This window comes from Phalacrocorax aristotelis, chromosome W (genome assembly GCF_949628215.1).
Source record: "Phalacrocorax aristotelis chromosome W, bGulAri2.1, whole genome shotgun sequence".
In the NCBI taxonomy this organism is placed as follows: domain Eukaryota; kingdom Metazoa; phylum Chordata; class Aves; order Suliformes; family Phalacrocoracidae; genus Phalacrocorax; species Phalacrocorax aristotelis.
Genome location: NC_134310.1, coordinates 30075266 through 30085117, shown reverse-complemented (window position 1 = coordinate 30085117; position 9852 = coordinate 30075266). Strand labels below are relative to the sequence as shown.

Sequence of the window (9852 nt, the reverse complement as noted above, 5' to 3'; positions counted from 1 at the left end):
GTCACCCTGTCCTTGCCCTGCCTGCACTCTGGGACGTTAAATACCAGCGCGGGAGAAGGACGATTCGTGCTCGCTTCGGCAGCACATATACTAAAATTGGAACGATACAGAGAAGATTAGCATGGCCCCTGCGCAAGGATGACACGCAAATTCGTGAAGCGTTCCATATTTTTGGGAGCCGCCCGCTCCCCTTTTGCGGGCGCTGCCGAAGGGTCCCCCCGGCTCGGCCCCCACCCAGCCCCCTCCGCACGCAGAGACACAGCCGCAGCCTGGGAGCACCGTGCTTTATTGTTCCTGAACGCCGCCCGAGTCACGCAAACAAACGCGAGGGTGTGCCGGGGGGCACGGGCAGCGCCGGGGTCCCCTCCATTAACAGCGGTTGGTGATGTCACAGAGCCCTGAGCAACCCACCAAGACCCCCCACCAGGCGATCAGGGGCAGGGGGTGCTGCCGCAGCGGTCCTGGGCTGGGGGTCCAACACAGCCAGCGGCCACCCCACAGAGCCCCACAGCATCCAGGGCAGGGCATGGCCCCCTGCCCCACAGCGCTCCTCAGCTGCAACGAACCCCCTACGAGCAGCCCCTGACACACACCGGTGACATGGGGAGACCCCCAAACTGCATAATCCACCCCCACGGCGGCTGTGGGCAAGCAGCAAGAGCACAGGGGCCCCAGCAGCCAGGCCACGCTCCTCCAGCACACACACACGCACGTACACACACATTAAAAAACAGAGGCTATATTACATTTAAAAACAGCCCGGCGCCCCGTGCTGCAGGCAGGTCCACGTGCCGCTGGCTGGCGCGCGAGCAAGGGAACAGCCGAAAGGCCGGCGTGCCCGGGAGCTCCCCACGCTGCACCCTGCCCCAGGGGGCTGGAAGGCTGGAGCCCCCTGCAAAACGCCCCATCCCAGGCACAGAGCGGTGGGCGCCGGACAAAGTGCCGCCCTCCCGGGAACGCAACAGCCCCGAGGCTCTTCCGCTGGCTCAGCGTTGGCTCAGCAGCCGCGAGGAGCTGTTTCACCACAGAAAAATCTGGACCAAAATCACCCCATGAGCATCAGTGCCAGAGGTGGGTTTGGCCCAGCCTGATTATTTTTAAAAGCATCTGGGCTATAAATAGACACACAAACAGTTCCAGGGAGAGCAGCTCTGGCCGGGCAGCAGCACTGCAACCCGGGGAACAGGGCAAGCACGGCAGATAGGCACCTGCTTCACCCACACCTTGTGATCTGGAGTGTGGCGATATCTGGCAGGGCTGCGGTGCCTGCCGCGCTGCGGACGTCAGTCCCGGCACCGCGAGGGGAGCGCAGCGCTGCCCCCCGAGCCGGCCGGGCGCTGCCGTGAGCCCCCGGCTCTGCACCATCAAGCATCTGCTCTGGGAGGAGGGGGAGGGACAAGCCCCTCGAGGAGGGTGCGAGGACGGAGCTGGTCCCCACTGCGCCCCGCTCGGGCAAGGGGAGAGGTGGGCAGCGGGCCAGACCTGAGGGGACAGTGGGGTTGGGGGAGGCCACGAGCAGATGAAGGAAGCCTTCAGCGCACCAAGCGAGGGGCAGGGCGTCCCTCGGGCTATCAGCTCATCTGCCCCAGATAGTCTGAGAGCAGGAGCTCGGGGGGCAGGAAGACACGGTGTTTGTTGCTCACTTTCATTTGACGTTTCCCTTCGATGTCCGAACCTGGCGGGGGGGAAAGAGGGAGCAGTTAGCACACCATCGCCCCTCGCTGTGGGTCCCAAACACAGCCTTCCCAGCCCAGCTACCTCCCCTCCTCCCTGCAGCTCGTTGCGAGCACAGGTTCCCCCCATGCTCTGCAAAGGCAGCAACTGTCCCCCCCAATCCCCAACCCCCTCCACGCATCCCTGCCGGCACCGCAGCCTCCCCATCACATCATTAGTGCACTCATGCTGTTTTCCACAAGCAGCTGCTAATGAAACGCTCAGCAGCGAAGACTCCTCTGCAGGGAGAGAGCCCAGTGCCTCTCCTCCCCTGCCTTGGCAACGAGACCTCCTAGGGAAGCCCACAGGCAAGGTGCGGGCACGGCCGCTCGCTGCGGGAGGAGGCAGCAGCCGCAGGAGGGAGAGCCCCGCGAGCAGCCTCTCGCTTTGAGGCATCCAGACCCAGAAACAAGAGGAGAAATGGCAGCGCTGTTGTGAACAAGACAGCCCCAGGCAGAGCTGGGCCTGGCCATCACCCTGGCTGCTGGGCTTCAGCCCCCGGCAGCGGCCAACATCACCCACCCGCCGCCAGTGCTGGTGAAGCGGCGCGACCACAGCCGAGGCTCCTGAGAGCGCTTCGGGCAGCGGAGGCAAGAGAGCAGGGTTATCTGTGAGCCACAGCACAAGGTGGGGCCGGGAGGAGGAAGGGAGGAAGAAGCTGAGCTGGAGAGGAGAGATAGTGATGAAGAGAAGGGGAAAACAACAACAAAACCAAAACCGAACAAACAAACATGAGGCTCTTACTGGCAGAGACGAGGTCCATGTACTGGCAGAGCGCGTGGAGCAGGAGTCGCTCGAAGCTGGGGGAGATGGGGGACAGGGTTAGCGCCAGTGCGTCTCAGACCAGCATCTCCCGAGTGCTGCCCTGCTCTGGCTCTTCCCACAGACCCACTGATCAGAGGCAGGGAGCACAAAGAGCCGCAAGCCCCTGTGCAGGGATCCCCCTCCGTTGGCAGCTCCGCAGGAACCAGGCCAGGCAAGTGTCCCCAGCCCGGGACCCGAGCCTGGCCGAGGGGTCTCCTTTGCTCTCAGAGCCCCTCTGCAGCCTACGGCAGCTCTGGCGCACAGGGGACCCAGGCAGAGCAGCCTGCGTGCACGGCAGCTGGCTCAGGCCGTGGTGAGCTGGGAACCCCCACACTCGGGGTGTGCATGGCTCCGGGGGGAGCCGCAGCACCTGCAGAGCTCGAGGGGGGGAAATACCTGTTGTCCATCAGCGCTGTGTAGACGGAGTGAGGGGTGACAGAGAAGAAGGCCAGCAGCTCCTCCTCCAGGCCCTCCAGTGTCCCCTGCAAGAAGCAAGGGCTGTCAGCGAGGAGAGGGCAGCGGTGGCCGGACCCTGCCCGGACCCTACCGCAACAGGCGAGAGCAAGGAGCCGGGCAAGGGGCACTGGCTCTCGCCAGGTGTACCCCAACCCTGGCAAAGCCACCTGCCCACACACCGCTCTGCACCCCTCACAGCGCCCACATTTTGCCTTTGAGGAGGCGCTGCCCCGGCCAGGGCCAAGCAGAGCCACGGGCACTCTGTGACCACAACTGCCTTTCCCTGCCACGTCTGCACAGCCCCAGCACGGCGGCGCCTCCGACTCCCAGGGAGTTACTGCCAGCAGCTCCCAGGCAAGTCATCTGGATGCGAGACGGCAGGAAGGCACAAGGAGAGGACATGACTCCCTTCTCCAGCCCCCGCGGCAGGACAGAATCCGTCCCTTGCCAACGCCACGCTTTGCGTGCCAAGGACTGGAATCGCCCCTCATGTTCAGAGCGGCGGCAGCCAGGAAAGCCTCGTGCCTCGCATCTCCTTTTCTCCCAACAGGCAAAGATCAGCTCGATACAGCTCTCCAGAGCACCATGACCCCAGAGACAAGCAGCAGAAGCAAGTCTCATTTGAGAACCAATTGAGCAGAAGCCAGTGGGCAGGAGGAGCCAAGGCTGTTTTTAGAGACTCTAATTAGAGCAAGGAAAACAAATGGAGCAGGAAAACAGCACCATTGAGAAGAGGGAGCAGGAAGCCAGGCACCTCCAGGGCCCAGGAGAGCAAGTGTCTGGGCAGGCAGCAGGGCACAGGGGCTGCGCGTGGCAGCTTGGCTCCCCGAGCCAGCCGGCACGAGGCCATGCTTGCCTCTCCCTTCAGGATTAATTGTCTGCTCAGTGGTTTGACCCCTTTCAAAACACATGTGAGTTTTTCCAGATAGCCTTGTGTGGACCATTCCAAAGACCCCAAAGGCTCCACTGCTGCCCCTGTGGGCAAACATGCTGGATTTCCCATCACCTGCTGCTCATTGAGCAGAGACTGGGGAACAGCCACGTAAAAGTGTCCTGTAACTACCAGAAAAATCTGAACTGAGCCAGGAAAACCCATCTGTGCAGGGAGCTGAATGTCTGTTTGCAATCAGCCACCACTGCAGAGGTCATACGAGAATCGGAGCACATTCCCCAGGAGCTCATCTGAAATTCAGCACTTGTCTGGCTCGGTGACCACCTGCGAAGTCAGGGGACAGCCCTCGGGACACGGCTCTGGGCGAAGCTGCACGTGGGGCACTGGCAGCTGGAGCCCTGCCTGCTCCAGCCCTGCCGCCCCCCAGTAGCCCCTGGCTCACCATGGGGATCCTGCCCCGCTTCAGGGTGGAGCGCAGGCGGCGGCTGATGCGCTGGAAGCACTCCTTGGGTGTGTAGGCAGGGTGCTCTGGAGACGGCAGAGAGAAGACAGAAGGGACTTGGACACGGCTCACATCCCCAGCGCCCATGGGACAGCTCTGGCCGCAGCCACACAGCACCACCTCTCAGAAGGAGCCCAACGCCCCCCTGCCCACCCCAGAGGACCCCAGCTGGCCACCTCCTTTGTCTGTGGATCTGCACAGAGTCATCCCCAGACCAGCAACACCCTCCCCAGCAAAGGAGCGTTTGGAGGGTGCTGAGTGTTGGGGGTTTGCAATAGGGAGACAGCTGCTGCTGTGCCCATCGCCCCAGCTGCTCCCGACTCCCACGAACCCTCCCAGGCTCACAGGGGCCTGCCGGGCACAAACCCCCTCCGCTGCGGCACTCGAGGTGTTGGCTCAGCCATCCCCTGGCCCCGCCACGAGTGGATGGTGCAGGGAACAGGAAGCAGCCCTTGGGGAAGAGCACCCTTCCCAAAATGCATGCAAGGGAGGAAAGGGAGAGGCTCTCCCCACCCAGCGTCCCCTCCCAGCACCTTTCCACTTATCTTCATTCTTGACGGGCAGCTTCCTCTTGTGCTTCTTCCTGGCCTCCTCCTCCAGGTAGAGCAGCACTCGCTCTTGCTCTTCTCCTGACCGGTTCATGAAGTCGTTCCAGATCTGACAACACAAGCCACCGGGCCCCACTGCAGAGGTCTCCAGGGAGCACCCAGTGGTGCATGGCCACCCTCGGAGCCCCACCTGGCACCCCGTGAGCCTCCTCCCCACCCACCCACCCCCAGAGACGGCCCAGACAGAGCAGGAACAGCAGCTCGGAGAGGGGAGAGAAGGGGGCTGGGCAGAGCTCTGCAGCTGGTGCAGATTTAACACTCAGAGCCAACATACAAAGGTGTTTTTTTAAGTTACTGGGAGTCCAAGGGCTGACACAACAGCCCATCTGCATAATCCAGCCTCAAACCCAGGTCTACATCAGGCTTCCTAAGCCTGGCTTGAATGAGCGAGAGAAAAGCTCTGCAGAGCCAAGAGCACACACAGAGACCACGCAGGTCGCTCTGCAGCCAGAGCCCTGAGCAAACAGGAGACAAGCCCCGTTTCAAAACAGAGCCGGTATCGCAACACCGGTTGGGCAGCGTGAAGCAACAGAGGGGTTTGGCAAGGGGCCTCTTTCGGAGGAAGAGCTGCAGCTCACCCAGCGGTAGTCGCTCCGCAGGTACAACGCTGTACGTCGGGGCACTTGGCAGCGCGCTGGGCACCGCCGGGGGCAGCAGCAGCCTCCACTAAGCTGGCCTGGCCAGGCTTTGAGCGGGACCCAGCCCTTGCACCGCATGTTTGTGTGGATCCTCCACACGAGGATCTGCCCAGAGACCCCCCACCACACAGACGGCAGGACCAGGGGCCCCGGGACCTGATCTCCCCCGGCACATGCAGCAGTAGCCAGACACCCGGAGCACAGATGCCGGCCCCGACTCTGACGCCGGGCAGGAGCTAGGGTTCAGCAGCTCAGTCTGGGGAGGCACAAGGCTCCTCGGGTTGGAGGACTGAGGTATGGACATCACGTACTGCCAGAAATGCCACGCCAGGGCCTCCCCGGTGAGCCCCGAGCAGGCGGTGGCTGCACCTACCTCCACATAGGTCTCATTGTTACAGGCCTCGGTGAAGATGCTCGGGGTGGCGGAGTGGGTGAGCTCTCCCTCATCGCTCCCACATTCATCTCGCTCCAGAAGCGTCATAAGGTAGCGAGCTAGGAGGAAAGAGCAAAGCTCCTGAGATGGGAGGCTGTGACCTCAGAGAGGCACTGCGCCCCCAGCACGCACCCGCTTGCCACACAGCAGAGGGTTTAGGAGCCCCGGCCACCTGCTCTGGGGAAGAGACCCAGCCTGGGAAGCACTGGTGCTCAGACCCTGCCCCAGATCCTTACTGTTCTCCAGCCTCTGCAGGCTCTTGCGCCCCTTGGCCCTGGGGATGAGGTCTGAGTTGCGGATGGCCTTGTTGATATAATACTGCTTTCGCTTGGAGGGGGAGAACCTCTTGGATGGGGAGTCCTCCAGCGGGGGCAGGCAGTCCTCGATCCTCCTGCAGGGACACAGGGCAGAGGGGTCTGAGCCCACCTGAGACCCCCAGGGCAGCTCCAGCAGCGCGAGGACAGGGAGCTGCATTGGGGAGAGTGGGGATAACGGCAGAGGCAGAGCATCAGTCATCAGTGTTAATGCAATCGGCACCGCATCCTCCTCCACAGGGTCCTGCACCCCTCTGGTCACTGCTAACAGCCTCACAGCACGCGATGCCGCTGGACCATAGCTTGCTGCAAGGATCTGGTGTGTTTAACGCAGCTGCGCATTAGTGGCTAGACGTTCTGGGTAATTAACCTCACCAGCACACAGGGCAAGACGAAGATATTCCTTTCTGCAGAGGCTGGGGAGGGACCCCAAGGTACCCCACAGAGCCAGACACTTGCTGCACTTCACGTTTGCCATCGCCAGCCAGAGCGTGCCGCTGGAGCCGCCGGCACCATCCCGCCACGCGGCCTCCGCGGCAATCGGCAGCCGGCCCTATCATCCGATTGCCGAAGGCAGCGGTAACACCCGCCCTGGCCATACGGTTACCGGCTGGGCTGGCTCTTCCCTCCACACCGTTAGGCTGCTGCAGCTGCTCCCCACCACCCCCCTAGAGCTGGGCTCTCCCCAGCTCCAGCAAGGGCTGGTTTCACTGGTTCTCCATCCTCTGGGGATGCGGCCAGTGTGCGGCACCACCAGCTGCTGCACGGCACGAGCCGGCGGTGCCTGGAGCAGACACCGGCCACCCCGGCACCACCCAGAGCGGGCAACAGGCAGGGAGCCTGCCAGCCCCGGCAGCAGCAGCTCTATGGTCAGGGCATTAGACATGTATGATTTAAGAATGACCATAAAACTTAGACGATTTCTTGAGAAAATTAAACCAAGTGATGAGCAAGAAGCTCACTGGGCATTTAACGCAACCACTTTGGTTTCAAAATTCACTAAAACTCCACCAAAGACAGGAAGTTTCGCTATCTTTTTGCTTGTTCTTTGCCCACTTGCTAAGGTCTCTGCATCGCAGCTTCCCCTCAGGTTTGTGTGGATTTCCTTTAGTGCAGCAGGAGGTGGGGGAGAAAAACCAACACCACCAAAACAAACCACCCCCACATGACCGTAGGGGCAGGGCTGGACGGGGAGCCGCACCACTGCAAGGCTGACAGCTGTCCTCCCCGCCATGGCAGCACCACAGTCTCGCCCCTTCCACGGGGCTGTGCCCCCACCAGGCACTGCTGTCCCCTCCTTCCCAGCGCCCTGGGGCTCAGGGGAGACCCGGCACCGCAATCAGGCGCTGGCACAGCCAGGGCAGAGCGGGCTGTGCCGCCCGATGACAGCCCACCAGCCCGGGAAGGCAGCCAAATGCTATCCACCCCAAAGCCTTGATTTCATTTCCCCTCCTCCCCTTATCCTGGACGGGGGCAGCGATGGGGCCTCTGCTGCTGGGGGGAAAAAAACCCACCTCTCCCCCTTCCAGCTGGAGAGAAAACAGCAGCAGAGGTGGCCTTGGAGGAAATGGAAGGGATACAGGTATCCCCGGAGATGACTAATAGACGGGCGGGGAGCTGTAACCCAAGCTGCAAACAGGCAGCGACCAGCGCTCATGGATCAAGCTTGGATACAAAGGTGGTTAAAAAAAAAAATAATAGATGGAGTCACCTTACCACTGGCCCCAGTTCAGAGGTTTGAGCACACAGAGCCCGGCAGCTGCGAGCCTGGCACTACCAGGAGCCGTCACGGCTCACCGGCGTGGCCCCGGGATGGCTGCGCCACAGAAAAGGCCCTTCAAAGAGAAGGAGCCCAAGGCAACATGCAGTAAATATTTACCCTGTTTTCACAGATGGGGAGCCCTAACTCAGGGCAGTGGGACAATGAGGAGGGCTCATCCTCCAGCCTCCGCTGGAGGGGTCAAAAAAGAGATGTTAAAAATGGGTGTGTAAGTGTCACCAGGGTGGGAGCACCCTCAGTGCGGCTGGCACCCCCCAGCCCAGCCCTCCCCATCCCCCACTGAGGCTTCAGCCTCGGGACAGGCACAGCCCCGGCTCCTCAGCAGCCGAAGAGGCTGCTGAGCTGCAGGTGCCTCTTGCTCCAGCCTGGCACCCTGCCTCGGCACCCTGTGCTGCCACGTCCGCTGCCTGGCCCAGCCGCCTCCGCCCGGCGGAGCTGCGGGATTCACTTCCAACCCAGGAGACTCGCAGGTGACAGTGACCTTACGCCTGTGCCACCAGAGCCGGGCTTTGCAGTGTCAGGCATCCAGCCAGGAGCGAGCAGCTGGTCTCGGATGAGCTTCACCTTCAATCCCTTATCGGTAACTTCAGCGTCGGGATCCCTTCCCGTGCAAGCCATGGCTGGGCTGCTGCGGCTGCTGTCACCCTGGGGAGCGGGGCCCCGGCACCGCTCACTCCCGGGGACCAGAGCAAAGACCGACCCCCAGGAGACAGGCCCAGCAGCTCCAGGGACCCCGCACAGCATTTAGCAGCTTCTCCACTTCTCATTTCCAGGCAAGAAACAAGAAGCCCCTTGTTCCTTGCCAGAAAATTTTTAACCAGTTCCTATTATTTATCATTTAGGAAGTGGGACACGGTGCCGACGCTCAAAGCAAAGCCACCGGTGCCGAGAAAGCCCCGCGGGGCAGAGCCGCCCGCAGCCCCCCGGCTCCCGCGGCACGGTTCGGGGCTGCCCGCTACCCCCGGCCGGGAGCGGTGGGCTTGGGCATCCCCGCCGCGGGACGCCCACCGGGAGCGGGTCCTCCGAGGGACCGAGGTCCGGCTCGCCCCGGGCACATCGCCCCGCCGGTACCGGTGTCCCCAGGGAGCACCCGTGACCTTTGGCGGGGTAAACAGTTATTAGCCCATTATCCTCATCACAGCCTCCTGCCTCCGGCTCCAGGCGCTCCCCTGCGAGGGGGGCAAAACCCCTGGCAGCGGGGCCCTACCGCCACACCCCGGCCGCCCCTCTGGGGGTCCCCACCGGAGAAGCGGCGCCCTCCAAGCCCTTGGAGCCCCAGAACCGGTGGGCACCGGTGGCGGCAGGAACGAAGCCGAGGACGCGGCCAGGCCGCGGGCGGCCCCTCACGGCAGGCCCGGGCAGGCCCTCAGCCGCCCCACCCGGCCCCGGGGCCCCGCACTCACGGGTAGGGCTCCTCAGGGCCCGCGCCGCCCCGCAACACCACCATGACCCGCTCGGTACGGCCCGGTACAGGCGGCAGCACCGAGACCTCAGCGTCCCGGCAGGAAGTGGCGTCGTGGGAGGCGGGGCCGCGGGAGCCCCGCCCCGGGGGGGGTGCAGTGGGTGGGGGGAGCCCCCAGAACCGGGGCCCCGGTACAGTCCCGGGGCCGCGGCCCCTTTAAAACCCCCGGCACCGCCTCCGCTGCCGCGGGGCTCTTAAAGGGGCTACGCCCTGTACGGGGGCGCTTTCCCGCCCGGCCGCGGGGCGGCGC

General features: G+C 63.3%; 1 protein-coding gene and 1 non-coding gene across 2 annotated transcripts; one reads left to right on the top strand and one right to left on the bottom strand.

The window, feature by feature from the left end:
* The first annotated feature begins 66 nt into the window (after positions 1–66).
* On the top strand, positions 67–173 carry LOC142049924 (U6 spliceosomal RNA). Its single transcript, XR_012657865.1, has one exon. It is a non-coding gene; the product is annotated as a U6 spliceosomal RNA (small nuclear RNA).
* Positions 174–269: 96 nt separating this feature from the next.
* On the bottom strand, positions 270–9759 carry R3HDM4 (R3H domain containing 4). Its single transcript, XM_075077352.1, has 8 exons — positions 9544–9759; positions 6283–6437; positions 5987–6105; positions 4901–5024; positions 4308–4393; positions 2914–2999; positions 2458–2513; positions 270–1675 (listed from the first exon to the last, which is right to left on the bottom strand). Exons 1-8 carry the CDS (start codon positions 9585–9587, stop codon positions 1572–1574), a joined length of 774 nt encoding a protein of 257 aa, XP_074933453.1. The 5' UTR covers positions 9588–9759; the 3' UTR covers positions 270–1571.
* Between the last annotated feature and the right edge of the window lie 93 nt (positions 9760–9852).